Source organism: Triplophysa rosa, linkage group LG4 (genome assembly GCF_024868665.1).
Source record: "Triplophysa rosa linkage group LG4, Trosa_1v2, whole genome shotgun sequence".
NCBI classification, from domain to species: domain Eukaryota; kingdom Metazoa; phylum Chordata; class Actinopteri; order Cypriniformes; family Nemacheilidae; genus Triplophysa; species Triplophysa rosa.
This window is the reverse complement of record NC_079893.1, coordinates 17,977,524-17,998,613: the sequence shown is the minus strand read 5'-3', so window position 1 is coordinate 17,998,613 and position 21,090 is coordinate 17,977,524. Positions and strand designations below refer to the sequence as shown.

General features: G+C 38.2%; 1 protein-coding gene across 1 annotated transcript in view; it reads left to right on the top strand.

The window, feature by feature from the left end:
* The first annotated feature begins 11,769 nt into the window (after positions 1-11,769).
* LOC130553014 (zinc finger MYM-type protein 1-like) overlaps positions 11,770-21,090 on the top strand; it is a 9,868-nt gene continuing 547 nt past the window's right edge. The window contains exons 1-4 of the mRNA XM_057331751.1: positions 11,770-11,851; positions 12,210-12,236; positions 12,433-14,564; positions 20,862-20,957. Of these exons, the coding sequence (XP_057187734.1) occupies positions 11,770-11,851; positions 12,210-12,236; positions 12,433-14,564; positions 20,862-20,957 (2,337 nt within the window). The remainder of the gene's footprint in view (positions 11,852-12,209; positions 12,237-12,432; positions 14,565-20,861; positions 20,958-21,090) is intronic.

Here is a 21,090-nt window from a genome sequence, read left to right as displayed (position 1 = left end):
GAAACATATGGCTGCATGAATTAATTCTGTAATTAATTCCACAGCAATAATAATGCAATATAAGTTGCAAGCCTCATGACCCTTATTTAAGTCAACATACTATACTGTAAAAAGAGATTGTATTTTAACAGGAAAAAACTTAATATTTTACTGTAATTTTTTCATTTTTTTAATTGTATAGAAATTTTATTAAAATTACAGACAATTATCTGTTAATTAATATCCCAAATATTATTTTACGTGTTATGACAATAATGACAAATTACATGTTTTTCTTGTTTTTGTAGAGAAAAAATACTGTAATATTTATACATTATTTTTACTGCTTTCTTAAATAACATACAAATTTATGTAAAATTATGATAATTTTCTGTAATTAAATTTGTTGCTCATAATATAAAGGTTTATTTCTATACAAATAATTTAACGTTTTTCTTCCGTATTTTTAAGTCAGATATTAGTTTTTTTATTAGTGTGTGCATATTTTTACATTAAAACATTTTAGCAAACTGTTTCGTTAGGCTACACTTAAACATAATACACAGTCAAATATACAAAGCTCCACTACTCTTGAGGTTGGAACATTCATGTTTCCTGAAAGTGATGTGACAGCCCCGTTGAAAAAAACTGCATATGCTGGTTAGGTATGTTTTGAAGCCTGGTTTAGGCTGATCATGTGCTGGTCCTTAGCAAGCAACTAGCTCCTGCTCAGGACCAGCTCATAACAAGTCAGGACCAGCTTAAATCAATTCATGACCAGCTAAGGCCCAGCTGGTTGCATAAAGCACATTAAGTGTAATTTTGCGTTAAGTGTGTCCTTAAGTATACCTTAAGTTATTCTCCTATTGTCTTCGGTAAAGGGAAATCACCTCTAAAGTGTCATACTTAAGTGAAAAACTTAAGGTGCTTTATGCAACCAGGCCCCGCACATGACCAGCTCAAACCAGCTACCATGCTTCAAAACATACCTAACTACAGTAGCATATGCTGTTTTTTTCAACAGGGAGAGAAAGCACATGGCAGTAAACCTGACAAAAGTTGCAATAGTCTAGCCAACAAAAACATGATTAATGATAATCATTAATAAAATCACCTGTTCTCATATCATGAATGGCTATGGCCTAATCACTACAGTCCATACCTTAAACTTGATTAGCTCAAAGAGAAAAACCTTAAAGACAGGAGAATGGACTGATTTAAAACTGCAGTTAAAAAAACATATGAAAACAAACGTAATCAGTATAGAACTTCGGTAAAACAAGAGGATCATTCTAGGACAATACATCGAGCTGTAAATTACCATAATGTTAATACATTTAGTAATGATCTTTTCATATAGGCCTACGTCATAAGCATCTTGTTTACTCTTTTGCTATTTTGTAAAAGTAGTGGCTGCATTTTTGTTGATTGTCGTCAGCCCTAATTTTGTTTCATGTAATGGCACTGAAACATTTTATATTTGTGTGCCTGTTTTTTAGAAACCACTTCCAAGCACCAAACGTGTGTAAGCATACAGTATATGTATTCATTAAACTTGTACCATACATTAGTTAATTTAATTCATTTCATATACTGCAATGAAAACATCTGACCAATTAAATATATAGCAACATTCAAATAAAACTAAACACGTTTATTTTCTTTTAAAAACAACCTATCTAACTATAGATGTTGTTACCACACATTCTATTGGTAAACAGATGTCAATGGTTGACTCACCGTGCTGCTTTGAGCACGATTGGTTAATCTGACTGTCATTCAGGAAACTAGCCAATTAGAGCTGTTCGCGCCCTTGACTGGTTCATTTTGAACATACGCGATGAAGTTATGTCTGTCAGTTAGTTTCAGTAGTATTGATGGTTCAGTTATATGTAAACAGCGCTGGAGACACGAAGTCGTGTGGAAGTTGCAGGCTGCTGGAGAATAATCACACGCATTAACAGCTTTACCAGGAGAAGGTAAAAACTTGTTTTTGTGTAGTGTGATGCTTGTGATGCTAATCGCGATTAGCGATATTAGCACTAACTTCAATGCTATAACATAATAATATTGAGCTTAAGTAAACTTCCTCTTCTCACACGTGTTTTTCTTTAAGTACACAGAAATATATGATACGATTTGCTTGGGCAGTACACACACCTGGTAAGTATGTGTAACGTTAGATTTCTTTCTGACTTTCTTTTGCATTGCATTTTCAACACTATTTTCAACAATAACTGTAAATGGTAAAACATTTACTCATTTTTTAGATGAAGGGAAGAAAAGCTACCCAGGCACCCAAACCCCATCAGTAGTAAGTGTTTAAACATTTGACCTGAGTATTTGTATTATGTGTTATTAACAAATGTGTAATATTATCTACAGTATATGCTTAATCCTGTAATAACATCCACGTACATTTAAACATTTACATAATTTGTGAAAGAAACATTGTCTATTCCTTTAAACTGGTGACTTGTTTTGCTGATTTAATGATGGAAGTTATAAGACTTACATTTAAGTTATCATTGCAACTTGTAACTTGTTTTCTAACAGTATACTCTGTATTCACATTGCCATAATGTATAATGATGGCAGACTTAGTCCTTTATCTAACGTTACTACATTGCATATGTCCAAATATACTATCAAAACTTCCTCCAATATCTATCTGTGACCCTGTGTAAATGTTTTCAACACAACCTGAAACTGTTTTGTATTTCTCCAGGATTAAAAGTTTGTTTTATAAGAATTTTATGAATGTATTGTATGGTGATGTGCTTATTATTTACTTTATTATATTCAACCATTTGTTTAAAGCATATACTGTAATTCTGTACTGTAAAGAAGTTAATCTTTGTGTATTCCGAGTGTACTTTTACAAATTATGGTGATTGTGTTCATATGATTAATATTTTTACCTAAATAAAATGTTATTCTACAATCCTAAACATGCATTTTTCATTTTATTGACAGTATCTGACTAGCAATTCATGGACAATATCTGTAAAGTTACAGAACATTAAGTGCATTTACTGTATTTGACTGAAAAAATTCAGCAAAGAAACTGTAAAATAACAGTGTTTTTCTGCAGAACATTAGTACTTTCACATAGTTTAAGGAGGCTTATCATTATAATTCAGAAAAAAAGCATAAAATAACAATGTTTTTTTGTAAAACCTTATGTGCAGTCACTTTATTGAAGATGTTTGATCGTAAAAATTAAGGAAAAGTCTGAAATAACTGTGTTTCCCTATAAAACATTTAAAGAAAATTTACGTAAATTATTGTTTTTCCCCATTATTTGATTTACGGAGTTTCATCTTAATTTTATGGTTTTTGTTTGGCAGCCGCTGCTGCCAGTGATTTAACCGTTTTTTACGATATTTTTTTACAGAGTATGCAATAGTATGGGGAAGGCTTTCCCGCAAAGATGTTGTAGAGCAAGATAGTCTAAAAATCGATGCTGAGATTGCTTTGATTCGGATCAATATGAGTAACATTGGTTTTGTTGTTTCACAGAACTAAGATATGCTGTTGTTGTAATATTCGTTGTGGTAACGGAGCCGTTTTGAGTGTCATTGTTTATCTGAAGCTAGTGTGCTGCTTGTACTTCTGTGAATACTTGATAGGTAAATGATTAAAAAATATATATTATTTTGCGTGGTCTCAGCCGTGATAAAGACAAGCCCATGTTATGCCTGTGTTGCAAAGTCATTGTTTTGAGGGTTGAGCAATGCAGGGAAGGGCGTATTTTTTTGCGTATTAGCGTATCAACAGTAGTTCTCAGAAATCGCTAATGGCATCTTTAACAGGGAACTGAGCTCAACCTACAAGCATGTTTGCACTTAATTTCAGGACATCCATTTAATTTACTTGTAAACTGGTCCTTTGTAAGACGCAGGGCTGAAATACCATTTGCAGCTGTTCAGTGAATGCACCCAATCTGTTGCTCCTTTTTCACACACACACAATTTTTAACAATCGAAATAGCATTTTAAAAATGCCTAAACACACACACACAGCCACTTTCTGTCTTTGCCATTTTACCACCTACCTCTCTCCCTCTGTTTTTCTTTCTCTCTATAATGGATGTGACTGATGAATATATCATTTGACAAATATTTTCCAGGGAGGATCCCGGTCCATTTCTCTTGAATGGCACAACCTCCATCATTACTGTAATAATAGTTCTGGGTCCCAGCATGTCACCCACTCATTCTCCTCCCTCCATTTTGCCCTTCTTTCCTTTAACCTTTACTTCCAGTCAGCAGGCAAGAGGTAAAGTATGGATCTGGCTGTAATATTAAGGCCTTCATAAATGCAGACAAGGCTATGTCTCCCTGCCGGAGAAGGTCACTGTCCTCAATTTGCAAATATAATCGTTCTTTCCAACACTGTTGTTCTCATCAACAGGCGAGGAGGAGGGGGCTGAGGGGCATGTGTGTGGATGGCACTATTGCTGGGTAAGCGATAATAACCTCCTTTGAGTGGGTTCTGGCCTCATATTTTCTGGTAATTTAGAGTTATTTAATCAGTGATGATGTCATAGGAGGACATATAGAGCTAGTTTGCAGGGTTTACATGACACGTTGGTTCAGTTGACTGCAATGGATGGGGTCCTGTTGTTTAATAAATATATATGTTATTAACACTAAATCTATGTACTCTTTTTTTTAAGCTATGAAACCTGATATCATATGCAGAAAAGCACAAAAAAACCAGGGCAAAAACTCCACAATAAAATGTACATTTGTTTCTATCATGTGACCTTTTCTTTCCAGCCATATTTATGACCATCAGTTGGGCAATGGTGAAGAATGTAATAACATCTGAGAAATAAAATATCAATCATAGGTTTTTGATCCCAGAGAAAAGTCAGCACAAAATTTAAAGCCAGCATGCTGTCAAATCTGACATTCCCAGACATTTGCATATAATTAATCCAGAATCCACAGTATTTCCATTCACTGGCAATAGTCAAAGGGCTTGTAGAGGAGTCACGAGAAATCATATTTTCCCTGAATATTGACATACTGAAAAATATTTGTTTTTTCTACAAACACATACCATAATTAGTATTTATTGAAATGCAGCTCTTTGGAGTACATTAACACTTTTAATGTACATCACCAGTTCTAAAGTAATGAGAGGTATTTTAAGGGAACAACATCCAAAAACACATCATGAATGTCTGAAAGATGAGTAGGCTCCCCAAACTTTGTGTTGGTCCTGGTTGTAGAAATCTACAAGTTTCTGATCAAATCAGCATGATATAATTATATTGGACCCGACAGCAATCCTGAAAGCAACCAATTTAATTGCAATGTTTCTTCTGGTGGTGACTGTGTGACATTTACAATACAATACAATATAGTACAATACTATACATCTTTATTTTTATTTATGGCTTAACAGGATATACGACAGTTGGCATTATTTTCACTGTTGTTGGCTTTTAATGAACAAACATAGTCACACGATTGATCCCAAAAGTGCCTTGTATTTTCTCATTGTTATATTATTTAAAGAATTATGTTATGACCACTTTATGAGTACAGAAATCTATGCAATTACCCAGAACAGAGCACTTATACAATGGCAGTCATTAAATGCAACAGTGGTTATAACTTAAAAGCAAAATGGTCTTACCCTCTGTATGGGTACAATAAATATACTCTCTGCTAAAAGAGAACTAGAGTACTTTTTACCCATATTTACATTTTAAAATCGTTGTAACGAGGAAGGTGGAACGAGAGCTGTGAGAGAACGGTGCGAGGCCGGTGACGCGAGTGATAATGAGTGTGAGCTGCGCGTTGCACTGGTCTCGCACCGTTCCCTCACGGCTCTCGTCCCTCCTTCCTCGTTACAATTGTTTAATTTTTTTAGTGAAAGTGAAAGTGACCTAATTGTCAGGTATGGTGACCCATACCCGAAATGTGACCTCTGCGTTTAACCCATCCAGAGAGTAGTGAACACACGCACAGCAAGTCGTGAACACACGTACACCCGGAGCAGTGGGCAGCTATCACTGCAGCGCCCGGGGAGCAAGTAGGTGTAAGGTGCCTTGCTCAAGGGCACCTCAGTTGTTACCCGCCGGCCCTGAGAATCGAACCGGCAACCTTCTGCTCTCTAACCATTAGGCCACAACTGCCCTTATTTTTATTTATTTTTGTTTTTTTAGTTGGTTTTCAGATTATAGCTGTTGGTAACCCATCATGCACACTACTGCATCATTGAATGGGATGGCAAGTCCTATGGCATGATGATGATAATGATATCATGTTTAAAAAATGCTGTCATGTACAGTACTGTAACATGGCTATACAGTGTCACATAACATGGGTAGAAAACTACAAACACATAGCAACCCCAGTAGTCCACTAGCTGGAAATTGTTACACTGTGCAACAAGATAATATCATTCAGATTCACACTAAATTATCACTAATTTCTTAATACACATCTTTAATTTAATATACTCATAATACATTTTATTTCAACAAGTATTATATAAGATCTTCCTCAGCTGAATTAGCATAACTCCATTATTAACACCCTTATGGTGAGTGCCCACATGTTTTTGACACTTGAGCTGCAGTATCGCTGACAGATTTGATTGATTAAAATATTGATTAAAGTGATTAGACACCAGAATTGTTGTGTGTATGGTGATGCTTAACACTACACCTAACCTTGTTTATTAAAGCTCTCCCCTCAGTCCCCTGGGGGCAAATTCACAGCAGTGGTCAGCACTTTCAATCCTGCTAATCCATCCATATCTCCCCAAAGAGCCTGAAACTCACAGGCAGAACCATGCAGAGAAATTAATGTCTGCTGGGTGTTTATTTACTCATTTTTTATTCTCTCCCTTAGTCTCTCTCTCTCTCTCTCTCTCTCTCTCTCTTGCCTTGCTTAACTTTGAAGTCCCATTCTGTATGCTGAGCTTTGAAACTCTGCCTCAGGACTAAGTCGGGAAAAAGAAAGAAAGTAGTGTAAAAAGCGAATAAAATGACTCAGTCTTCACGAGGAGAAATTCATTACAAAGCCTTAAGAATAGCTTTGCTCATTTCGGCCAATTTAATGTGCATCTTTAAAACATAAAAAGGGCTTTTATGGATATTCATTCTTGAAGGAGGGATTAATTCTTTGGCCAATGGAGATTTTTTTATTGTAATTTACTTTTTATTCTTACTACACATTCACTTCTTACTTACCAACGCTGTTGGTGGCAGGGACGGATTATGACTACGATGTGCCCTGGGCACGGATGTTTCAAAGGCCCCCTGACATGACATATTTACGAGAACAGTGATTCACCTATGCAAAAATATACACAGGACTTAGGAGCAGTTTGCACAGAACGTATCTTTGCGTCTTAAAACGCATGACAGCGCTCGGGAAAGGTTTGAAAAAGTACAGCGCAAACCGCGAGGGTCTCTTGGCACTCTTTTGATAACAGACTTTTCTGATTGGTCCACTGCTGTGGAACTGACATTGATGAGCTGTGCTGTGTGTAAAAATGTAAATAATTTCATCTTGATACAGCGTATTAAAACCATGGCGCTTATGTGAGAGACACTGCAAACGGCTCGAGACGCAGACAGTTAAACATGTCTGTCTAGAGCGTGTTTACATAGAAAACGATATAAAAGTAGTTCAGCAAAACACAAAAATGTCTTTTGTGTAAAATGCACAAAAAACAACACAAATTGGTTTATTCATATTTCACAGTAGGCTACTCAACACCTAAAAAAGCTTCTGACCTCTCCAACTCGATACGTGGGACTAGGCTTATTACTTGCATAATTTACAAGCATTTAACACTCCATGAATTACAAATTAAGCAATATCAATCACCAAAGCATTTAAAGTGATTTTAAAGTTGGTTTTAACTCAGAGAAAACTCTTCCACAGTGTAATCCAAATCCAGCTGTCTCACAAGACTGCATTCAACGGCCATTAAGGACAGCGAACTGAGATGTCTTCGACACATTTCTGTGGTTATAAACTCATTTTGTTATTTTGCCTTCTTCTGTCTTCTACACCTTCTGCATGCTTATATTACACTGTTTTTTTTCCTCGCCCCTAGATGTCCCTCTCAACAGTACGGCAATGCATTATGATTATTTATTTGATTTATTCGGTACTGCAAAAATTAGCCCTTTATTCCACAATATTCCACGCTATTTTATTGAGAAAATAATATTAATTAAAAAAAATGTACACATTAAATTTGTCAGGGCCCCCTGCTGGTCTAGTGCCCTGGGCAAGTACCCAGTAGGCCCGTGCGTTAGTCAGTCCCTGGTTGGTGGTCATTCTCTTTGTACCCTTCATCTGTTTCTGGGAAAGCTTGTCGTAGGATTATAGAATTAATGTGCCTAGCAAATTAACTTGACCAAAGCAAAGTAGTGGAGATTGATGTGGATGAAGTATAATGCAATGAAAAATGTCACAGTGAAGAAACTCATGGAGACATAAGAGCAAAGGCAAGCAAACACAACTTCCAATGTAAGGTAACATGAATGGATCAGACTTTGGGCAAGTGAAAAAAGGTCTTTTCATTCTCAAAGTAGGTCATGCTTTATTCATGAATCCCCTTATGATAGGCATCCAGTAGTCAAAACTGAGAAAGGCTAAATCTTCTTTTTCATTGCAGTGATCTCTTTATTCACTTTATAAAATAAGATCTCACTTTCCTTTACTCTACACTTACTTTTACATTTTTCTTTTTTTACAAAAAGGTGATGGTTTGAAAGCTGATTCTGAAAAGCAGGAGGAAAATGTATTATACTTGGGTGATACAACTGTACAGCCATGTTTTTTATGTGGGTGTATGTGGGTCTAAACAGAAGTGATTCAAGGTCACTGAAAGCTATTAAGGAAATCTCTGAATTTAAATGAAGTACAGGAGAATATGACAAATCTTTGCACAGTCTCTCATCTGTTATATGCATCTCCCGTGCTCATGGATAAGTGATTGAAGTTATGGAGTAAAATACATTAGAACATTCAAAGAAAAAAATAAGGAAATACTTGCCATTACAGTAATACTATTCATTTATTTTACTTTGTCACTGTCAATCAATTAACTTTTTGTAAATTCATTTGTTAGGAGAAGAGTTTGTTTTAAGGGATATACAGTATATGATCATTGAACCCCTGCAGGGTGAACCCTGACGCTAAGCCTCTAAAGACGTCATTTATTTTGCAATATTACAACCCACTAGATGTACTTTTTTCTTAACTTTGTTGAGTATACAGTTAGGTGTTTTCTTGATGTTAGCATGTGAAGAGATGTTAAACATGTATTGTAAGTACTACCGGTCAATGTGACTTCAACAATCAAGTACTCTGAAAAGCATACATAAACGGTACACTACACTACCCTAAACATGGGCTCCACTACAGTATATGGCACTCTTCTTATAAACATGTCTGGGTATTCCAGTAATATCGGAATGGACTCATCTAAATGCTGCACCATATGATGCCATTTAGGGGAATTGTGTGCTTCCAACTTTGTGGCAACAGCTTGAGGAGTCATTTATGTTTAGCATAAAAATGCCCCTGTGAGAGCAAAATGTTTTGTTTGTGTCATGATCTCCGTCACTCGGGTTCCCTTGTCCTGCCGGTGTGTGTGTTCTGTTGTGTCGAGCTCGTGGCGCCTTTGTTTTGATAGCTCGCCATGTGCTCGGTGTCTGCGTCACTCTCCCCGCCCTGTGTCTCCCTTTTGGTCATCAGGGGGTTCGGCCAGATCGCCGCGCCGCTAACCGTATTAACCTCCACAAAAGTCACGTTCAGATGGAATCCCCAAGCTCAGGTAGCCTTTGACAACCTTAAGTCCCGTTTTGTCTCTGCCCCTGTGCTTTGTCTTCCAGACCCTGAACGGCAATTCATTGTCGAGGTTGATGCTTCGGACGTCGGGATAGGCAAGACATGTCTTATCTCAGCGCGCTCGCCATGTCGTCCAAGTTTGTCGGCCATCCAGGGGTTCGGGGAACCCTGGCTTCCGTCCGCAAGAGGTTTTGGTGGCCGTCGCTCTCCAGTGGGAACACGTCATCCTCACAGTGGTGGATCGCTTCTCCAAAGTGGTTCATTTCATCCCTCTGCCCAAGCTTCCCTCCACCCGGGAGACCGCGCAGCTCCTGGTGGATCACGTCTTCCATCTCCATGGTTTGCCGGCCGACATCGTGTCCGACAGGGGGCCGCAGTTCACCTCCCAGTTCTGAAAAGACTGTTTATACATCATCTGGCATTTCTGCAGTCAACAGGAAATTGTTCATTTCCAAATTTATCAAATAAATGATACTGCAGAATAATTTTTGTATCTGCATCTAGAGGTGAGGTTGCGAATTGCAACCAACAGCTCACTCCACCCCTCCCCTTCCTTTCGAGGTACTACGGTGGCTAAGATGAACTAAGAACTAAGATGCCATCACATTTTCGTTTCTTTGCAGAAGGAGATAGTTTACGAAATGTGTTGTTTGTCAGTTTAGGGCTACTATAGAAACAACATGGCAAATTCCATGCAGGGGGACCCACGGTGTAAAGTATGTAGATAAAAATAGCTCATTCTAAGGTAATAAAAACATAAGGCTTCATTGTGTAAGGTCTTTCTACACCTCTGAAGACAGTTATGTATATTATAGTGCATTTCTGTAGATCCTTCAAATTTCACATTGGACCTTTAACCAAATGTAATTTAACATTTCATCAAAAACCTGAAACTTAGGAACAGTACGACCAGAAGCTTTCCTGTATGTGCCATTATTCAGTGACAAACACAGAACGTGGAAGGACAATGGCTCAATCAACACATTTAATTTAATGTTAAATCTTTTCAAATATCCAGGAAAAAAATCTTTAAAAAGATTTTAAAAAGTTCTAAGGTCATCAGTCTTCTAACAACTTCCATTCATATAATTAATCAAACGTTGTAGATGCAACAGGAATTTTGAGAGGAAGAAACTCAAAAAATGATTCTTGTCACTTAAGTCCTTCCATTGTGCAGAATCAGCCCTGGAAATTAAACAGTACATTTCCAACTGAGCTTTTCTGACTTAATGTTAGCCTTTAAGTCTTTAAGATAAACATTTTGTTGTGATAGTGAAGTGAACACAACACAACTAAGGAAGCTTTCACAACATTATACACATAGTTTAACCACTAGTTGTTTGTGCAGACTGTAATCCGCTAATATTGCACATCATATGAATCTGTATATTAATGAAAAGCAGTTGTTGATTTCATATTCACACATCATTTGCAACCTGTATTTACATAGTAAATGTAAAGGCGGGGTAACAGATTTCCGAATTAAGCTTTAGACAACTGATTCAGGCCCAGTACCAAAACAACCTTGTAGCCAATCAGCAGTAAGGCTCACAATGCACAGGATAGACATTAGCCGAGCGCTGACGAAAGCGAAAGATGGGGGTAGGGGTGTGTTTGTTTTGGTGATTTAAACATCAACAACGGCTAAGAGAAATCAGACACCCCGCCTTTAAGAAATATTTTTATGAAAAGCTTACACATTAAAAACCAGGTAACGCTTTAGATTACGGCCCGCAATGTACCGCACAATTAAACAGGATTTACAGTGTAATTACTTGTAACAATAATGTACCTCTACCAGTGCCGGCCCCACCTAATAAGCGATATAGGCAGTTGCATGGGGCCTCCGTGGCCACTAGGGGGCCCCTGCCGTGCGTAAAAATTTAATTTACTTGCTCTTTGTGTCAGTGTCAATCATCATGTGCGTTAGCTTTAAACTGTGCGAAGCTTAAAAATGAAAAGGCGGCACTATCAGTCTGGCGCAGAGAAGAGGAAGAAGAGGAAAGAAGATAAGAAAAGAAAAGATCAAGAAAAGGGTAAGTGTTCAATTAAAAAATTGAATCAATTTTAACAAGATAGGCAACTGTATATAAAACATTATAATAAGCTGTGTGTACTTGTAAATGTGGTTCTGTACAAGGACTATTCGCTCAGTAAACATACTAAATGGTGTTTTATTTTTAAATAAAATATGCCTAATGTGTTCTGTGAGGGTTAGTGTGGAAGGGGACAGAATAGTTTGTAAAATAAAATTCAATGCGTCTATGGGGAGTCCTCAGAAACCATGTGTGTGCGTCGTGTGTCTGTCTCCGTGTGTGTGTGTGTGTGTGTGTGTGTGTGTGTGTGTGTTTTGCACCTTAGGGAGACTTTTGAAATATTTTCTAATGAATGTAGGCCTACTTACAGCTGGTGAAAATGCAGGTCAGTTAAATAACTTTCTTATAGATCTCACTTAACTGAAATACAACTAAAATAGCCTTTTTATATTAATAATACTACATGTACAAAGGTTTATTAGTAAAATAAATTGTCAAAAATATTAAAATTAACACAAAAATACTAAATTATCATAATGAGCTATCAAATTTACTTCTGTTTTTCCATCTATTTTGTGCAGCAGCTACCTCCTCCTCACATGACAGTCTTGGCCCTGTCTCAGCCTACATTGGTCTTTTTTCCAGCTTATCTGTTGCCTCCACCACATCCTCCAGTGCAGCTGACATTACCTCTTCCTCCAGTGCTGTTGCCTCCACCACATCCTCCAGAGCAGCTGACATTACCTTAACCTCCAGTGCTGTTGCCTCCACTACATCCTCCAGAGCAGCTGACATTACCTTAACCTCCAGTGCTGTTGCCTCCACTACATCCTCCAGTGCAGCTGACATTACCTTAACCTCCAGTGCTGTTGCCTCCACTACATCCTCCAGAGCAGATGACATTACCTTAACCTACAGTGCTGTTGCCTCCACCACATCCTCCAGTGCAATCACAGAAGGAGCTTTCTGCTCTGCAAATGTCTCAGCTGTTTCAAGAGATCCAGCTGACTGGCCTGAGGTCTTGTCAGGTAAAGAGAGGGCTGGTTTAGTTATTAGAGGACCAAGCGATTTAAATCCTAACTTTAAATTTCCAAAAAGACAAGACGGAAGAAGCTTTCATTTCCATTACAAGTTTCGGCTCCTCACTAATGGGGAAAAAATCCAACGTACATGGCTTGTTTACTCCATGAAAAGTGATGCTGTTTTTTGCTGGTGTTGCAAATTGTTTTCAAAGGGCTCTTCAAAGCTAATCACAGAGGGACAGCGTGATTGGACTAATATTGGAGCAATCCTTAAACAACATGAAAACAGCCCTGCACACATAAAAAGTGTGGTGTCATGGAAAGAGCTTGAACTAGGTTTAAAAAAGGGACAAACAATTGACCACACACAACTAACCCTCACAGAGGCTGAGAAGAGACGTTGGCGTGAGGTTCTCATTCGACTGATTGCAATCATTAAGTCTCTTGCAGAGCGAAACCTCGCTTTTCGGGGCTCTGAAGACAAATTAATGGTACCCAACAATGGCAATTTTTTAAAAGAGGTTGAGCTCATGGCTAAGTTTGACCCTGTGTTAAGAGAGCATATCAGACTAGCTGACAAGCAAGGAAACCACACAACCTATCTTGGCAAAACAATACAAAATGAACTAATCTCCTGCATCGGTGATCAACTGGTCAAAACAATGGTGGCTGGCATTCAAGAGTCAAAGTATTTTTCTATCATCTTAGACTGCACACCAGATGTCAGCCACACAGAGCAAATGTCTGTGGTGGCCAGAACTGTCAGTCTAGAAAAAGGGCCAGAGATAAAGGAGTACTTTCTTGGGTTCTTAGATGCTCCTGACTCCACCGGCGCTGGATTGTCTTCTCTTATCTTAAAAAGACTGGAGGAGCTTGGCATACCATTTAGTAATTGCAGAGGCCAGTCTTATGACAATGGAGCCAACATGAGGGGCAAAAATAAAGGAGTGCAAGCTAGACTCCTTGAGAAAAATCCACGTGCACTTTATGTTCCTTGTGGAAGCCACACTCTTAATTTAGTTGTTGCAGATGCAGCTAAAGAGTCAATAGTTGCAATTAACTTCTTTGGAGTTGTACAGAAGCTGTTCACTCTCTTTGCAGCTGCACCGCAACGATGGGCCATTCTCAAAGATCATGCTGACATCACTTTAAAAAGCTGGAGTGACACCAGATGGGAAAGTCGGGTGAAAAGTATTGAGCCGTTGCAGCACCAGCCAGAGAAGGTGAGGGAGGCTCTTTTACAGGTCAGGGAGAACACTAAAGATCCTACAGTTAGGATTGAAGCCCAGTCACTCGCGGAAGAAATTGGTTCCTTCAGATTTCAAATCTGTCTTGTTGTCTGGTACAATATTCTGAGAAAAATTAATGTCACAAGCAAACTGCTTCAATCTGCTACCATGCAGCTGGATGTTGCTGTAGATCTCATCCATCAGACAAAAGCTTCTCTCGTGAGCTACAGAGCTACTGGCTTTAATGATGCAGTCAAGAAAGCAACTGAAAGGTGTGAGGAAATGAATGTTCAAGCATTGCTTAAGGAGAAGAGGCTAAGAACCATGAAGAGACACTTCAGTTATGAAGCAGCTGCAGAGCCAGAGTCCAGTGCCCTAAAAAAAATGGAAGTTTCATTCTTCAATGTTGTGGTGGATTGTGCTACCCAAACACTGGAAGACCGTTTCAGCTCCATGGGTAAGGTGAGGGACAACTTTGGAGTGTTAAATAACTTTCAAAATCTTGATACCCAGACATTAAGGTATCAATGTGAGCAGCTTGGAAGAACACTGAGCACTGGAAATGAGTCTGATCTTGATTGGAAAGACCTTGTCATGGAATTAGAAAGCCTCCCAACTCTCCCTAAAGACAAAATGACAGCACTGGAACTACTTGCATTCCTGCATGATAAAGATATATGTGAGTTGTACCCAAATCTTTGGGTAGCTCTACGCATTTCATGTACTCTCCCAGTTACAGTGGCATCAGCAGAGCGAAGCTTCTCAAAACTTAAGATAATAAAAACCTACCTCAGATCATCAATGGCACAAGAACGTTTAAATGCACTTGCCATTATTAACATCAATCATGAGGTTGGCAGCCAGCTATCCTATGATGATGTAATAAATGACATTGCAAGCAAAAAAACAAGACAGGCAAGGATTTAGGGCTTGGCAGCAGTAGGAGATGCCTTGATGGCAAAATTCACTTTACTCGTTTACAGGTTAATTTGCACTATTGTGAGATGTTGTTTTGTAAAGGTACTTAATATGTTTTTGTTAATCTGTAATTGGAATGCTGGTGTCCTTAGAATTTTATTTTAAAGATTCATTTATTAATTCACAAATACAGTAAAAACTTACTGTAGTGCATGTTATTACTTTTGATGTTCTGCTTGTAAGCTCTTTCTTTTGAATAAACTGATTGCACACTTTAAGCTTTCTAAATTATGTTGTATGTATTTGCAAATCAGAATTTACATTTATGCATTTGGTAGATGCTTTTATCCAAAGCTACTTACATTAATTGAATTGTACTATACGTTCTGTGTATGTGCAATCCCTGGGATCGAACCCATGATCTCAGCATTGCTAGAACCATGCTCTAACCACTGAGCTACAGGAAAGCTGTAAAGGGATTAAATTGTGTTGTTAATTTGACATTGTCAGATTGTCAGTGTGATATCTGTGTAAGGTTAGTATGTTTTGTACATTAGATGATGGGGGGCCTCATTTTGAAATCAGTTTAGGGCCCCCAAAATGCTAGGGCCGGCCCTGACCTCTACAGTACATATATGTAGGTAAAGGGGAACAATATGTCAAGTTTGGGGAATAAAGGGGTAAGAGTAAGGACAATTAAAAAAATATTTATGAGGGAACTGCATGCCATATAAACATCCAAATCAAACTGCTCTTGAAATACTTGATTATAGTCTCAAAAGATCAACATTGGTTTTGAGCATTTTACACATTTAAACTCATCAAAATAACTCGTAATAACTCATAATAAATTAATTATTTGTGACCAACAATCCTAAAATCAATAAAATAAAAATTAATCCTAAAGTCAAAACTCTGTCAAATTTACAGTTGACAGTCTGCGTGCTTCAGTCGTGCTGTTTTGCTTGTGCATCATTTCCCCTTATTTCATGTTTGCTATAATACTAAAATAAGAACGCTAAGATTGTTGTATAGCATACTGCAGGTCATGCATACAACGCTATATTAAAATAGTTACCGCTTCGTTTTAAAATACTTACAGTACAAATATTTTTTTAGAATTTCCTTTATTCCCCAAACTTTGCATAGTGTTCCCCATTACCTACAGGTATGTACTGTAGAGGTACATTATTGTTACAATTAGTTACTCTGTAAATTCTGTTTAATTATGCGGTACATTGCAGGCCGTAATCTAAAGTGTTACCAAAAACCACATCTTGAAGACAGCAGAAGTGAGAGAGAGCGAGAGAGAAAGAGAGAGAGAGAGAAAGAGAGAATTAACAATTGCAATCATTGTTGTAAAGTGTTAAATGGATGCAATACCACCATTTATACTATACTGAAGTGTTAGACAGATACTGGCGCTGAATTATTTGTTTAGTATCATAAGTGTAGCATTGACACAATATCAATAATCACAATTATTGTCAATACTGGTACATTGCAGCACCACTAGTTCTAATAAATAAGTAAATACATAAATAAGATAAATAGGGGTGTGACGAGACGCTTACTCCACGAGACGAGACGAGACACGAGATTGGGTTCACGAGAACGAGACGAGACAAGGTTTTTACACTATTTTTAAGAAATCCTCAATGATGAACTATATGAATGGAAAATAGACTTTTATTCAACTGAAAATCACGAAATGCAAAACAATTTAGGTGCATTTTGAAATCAACTTGTAATGAATGTTATTTTACTTCTATTTTAATGAATTCTATGCAGTAAAGGACATGCAAACACTGCAAAATGTTTTGCTACCGACTGGCTTCTCCCCTGTACGATTTCACATGAGAAATCTAACTCCTTTCCACAAATCGAACATAAAAAAATTATAAACAGTATAAATAAAATAAATATATAAATAACAGAAATAACACTTCAAATGCAAACAGTAAGTGTATCCATAATCAAAGTACTGCTCTCTCAAAACTAAAAGTGCAAACAGAAACTAATTTTTTCTTCAAGCATGAAAAAGATATAAATGAACTACACAGAACAGCCTAAGATATGGCCATGTTCTTTTTCAAGAATATAAGCATGTCGACGATTTCTGGCAGCAGTTGAGACCTTTTGGCAGTAACTATGTCTCCTGCGGTTGAAAAAACACGCTCACTTGGAACAGAGGTAGCAGGGATGGAAAGGTATGCTTTGGCAAGTGGCGATAGCAAAGGATATTTTGAGCTGTTTTCTCTCCACCACTTCAGAGGGCAGCAACTGAGTGGGATAGAGGCCTCTCTTCTGTAGAGATCAATTTCCTTCTCAACCCCTCTGCTGGACTTTTCTGTTTTAGAGAAAGAGTCCCCTAGTATATCCTCAAGCGCTGTCTTCTTGGAAGCAGGTTCTGTCTCTTCTGACTCGACTCCCAGAGCCCCCTCTCCCCCATGTGTGGAACAGTGAGCTGCTGCCTCTTCACTCCTCTCTGTACTCTTCACACCTGTGGTCTTTAAACAGCAGAAACACTGGCTTTAACCTTAAGCAGCAAAGCAGTCCCCCCTCTCCCTCTTAACACAAACACACCCACTCTGATGCTGTCATGTTTCTAACACACACACACACACACTTTGCATTAATCCATTAAACATTTTAGTTGGTACTGGGAACATAAATCTAGTAGGAAAAAAATTCACACACACTTTCACACTTACAAAAAGAGTAAAGCAATTCAAACTGACTTATACCTGATTTTGCTGCAATTGTTCAGCCTTTGTCTGCACGCTTAGGAAGACAGACTCGCGTTGGTTATGGTCTAGCTGCGGTAGAGTCTGGAATCTTGGGTCCAGCGCAGTGCTCTCTAACAGAAGCTTGTATGCATCTCCGCTGTATCTCCCTGAAATATTACTGAGGATTGCTCTCTTTGTGTCGGCCACGGTGGGGGAATCGCCGTCATTTGGTGCCCTGCTCTGTTCAATCATGCTCTTCAGTGGCACAATGAGAGACACTGTGGGGCTCTTCTCCTCACATAAGACTGTGGTGGCTGTCTTCAAAGGATTCAGCAGCTTCTTACAATGTTTACATATTGTGTTCGTCTTGTCTGTCACTCTTTCGCCGTTTCTTATTTCCACTGGAAAACCAAAATGTTGCCACTGTGGAAATATTTTTCAGTTAAAAGTATGATTTAATTATCAATATAATCAATAAGTGTTTTCTTTCATTAAATCATTAAGCTGTGTGCTTTTATCATGTGCTTGCTATTTTACTCAGTGAAAAGTTACTGTGGCAAGCGGAGTGAGACAGGATAAGTGGGGGTTGGAACCATAAATTTAACTAAGTCAACACACACACACACACACACACACAAAGAGTCACACAGAAAAGAAATGTTATGAATCAATCCACTGCATTTGTTTTAAGTATAATCATGAGTTGTGATGTGTTTTAATGAATCATAGGATTAAGCATTAGATGATTGAGTGTTTTCTTTTTACTAAAAGAATGTTAAGAATGTTGGTATGTTGTCCGGCCACAAGAAACTGTCTCTAGGGAACACTCCCCCAAAAGAAACTGTCTCTAGGGAACACTCCCCAAAATTAGCGACTGACCACAGGATGTAAAACATGTGTTGTGAGAGATGTTGTTTTGCAGGAACTAACAAAAAAGGAGGAGTCAGAAGATGAGAACGACGTCAAATACTGAATAAATATGTGTGTTTTTTGAATAATCGGGGTTGTTGGCTTTTGAGAGAGTGTGGAGAGTGACTGACAACCCAAAGCTTTGTTACCCTTTTTACATCTATCAATCAATCAATCAAATTCCCTTAGGTTTGACAAAAAGTTGCCTTGACCTCTAGTGACCCAGTATCATCTTGTAGCCAGCGCTGGGGAAACGGCGATGAATGTCAGACACAATCACGTCCAACTCCTCGTCACTATAAACATGAACCTTTCAAGTAGAGAACGATAAAGGCATTCAGTTTCTTTAAGTATTGCCTTCTGAGGTTGTTGGAACATATGATAGGCAGTGTGCGAAATATAAGCTTTGTAACAGCCTGAAAACCTTTAATCACATAGTTCCTCTGAATAATTGGAGGATAGTTCACGATACTCTCAAAGAGGAAATCATGGCTGCTCTAGGCTACAGCAGCAGGAGAAAGACAAAGACACCGACAACCACCAAGTAAGCATTTAGACCATTTCGCTTTTAAACACAACATTTTTACTTTGCATGAAACGTGGAGTAACTTTAATACAGCAATCCAGCAACAACCATAAATCCTTTGTCCGTGTGTGTGTGTCTATGTCTGTGTGTTAGTACGTGCGCATATTGTGTGTGTGGAGTGTTTTGTATGTGGGAATGTCCGTCTTCTGTTTTCTCACCTTTTTATTGTTTTTACAGGTACAACTTTAATTGTTTTGCTTATAGTCAATATCTCTCATGTACAGCTGCTTTGTAACGATGAAAATTGTAAAAAGCGCTATAGGTTGAGTTGAGAACCACTAACTTGCCCATACTATGTATTTTTTATTCTTTACTTTATGAATGTATGCTCAGTCATTTCATTTTCATTGTACTGTATTTATTATTAGTTTAGTTTGGTAATAAAAAAACGAAATAAATAAAAACATGAGAAGTCACGTACAGGAGTGTTTAAGTTTAGTCGCAATTCTCCTGTTGTCCTGCAGGTGACCTCATACATCTGTCTTCTAACACGGTCCACACGCCGCGCTTCCGTCTGTAGATTCATTAACGTTACAGCTTCCGGAACTTTTATTCAGAAGGGAAACACAAACAGTTTGTTTGTTATTGTGGATTATACGATTCGTTTTTATATTCAAGACTCAATGTGCTTCTATGGTAAGTAAACGATACCTCACTAAGAATCTACATTTGTTTTGTTTTTGTCACAAATCTGGCTTTGATTTCCGTCAGTATAATTTAACATAAATGTTACTGCAAAAGTCACATTCAAGCCACGTGCATCGTGACACACTATGAGAATCTTACAAGATTCCCATAATCATGGATGATGCTGTTCACACATATAACACGCATAAAAGATATATCTAGTACCTCGTTTTAAATAGTCCGTCGTTTGCTGTACTTTCACGGGCTCTCACTAAATCCTTGGTATTTCGAGTCTGACGTCATCACCCAACCGTGTGTTTTTTGGCGATTTTAACAATCATAGGTAGTTTAGATGGTTAGAGTAAGGTTAGGGTTAGGGTGTGGGTTAGGGTAAAGGTTTCGTGAGACTTCAAACGCCAAGGATTTAGTCAAAATTGACAAGCCACGCCCACGGATCTGACTCGAAACACCAAGGATTTAGTGAGAGCCGTAATTCACGCGCTGCTGCCATCTTGTGTCTTTCTCATTTTATGTCCGTTTCCGTCTCCCCACAGTGTCAATAATGGCCCCAAACTACTCCACTCGTATTGTGTCGGTCTAACTCGAAGTAGTCGTTGTCAAAGACCAATCTTCCTTAAATCGCTTTCTTATATCCGTTGCGTTGATACACAAAAGCGCCAAAATACACGCAGCTCCATGAAGAAATCACAGAGAAAACCCTCTTGTATAACGTTCATTGATGGATGCTATACCTCGTAGTCCAGGTTCTAATTATAACAAACGGAGCAATTTAGAAAGCAAAAATATTTGCTTTTGGAGACTTTCTATTGGCTGTTGCTTGAATTATTAATGAGGTCGTAGGGTTTGAACTGGAAATGCTGTTTTTATTATTCTTTTATAAATATACTTACGTTTCATTGTCCGCTTCGGGTAGTACTGCGTATAATGAACAATTCTGTGATCAGTACTACGTGTTGTCATTTTTTGTAGGAAGTCACCGTCGACGTGACAGGCGTTTCATTGAAGTATATACGAGCTCCTAAACGCCGCGGAGACTCAAGCGGTGCTACGCTGACGGGGTCTTTGGTGCACTGCAGTGGTGCTTCCATGCTCTCTAATGCCGTTATACTGCCGAGGCTTGGTACTTGTGACCGAGCTGATGAAAGCAGTTCTATGCGGACGATGTGCGTGGTGTATTACTGTCGTGTTTCGAAGCCCT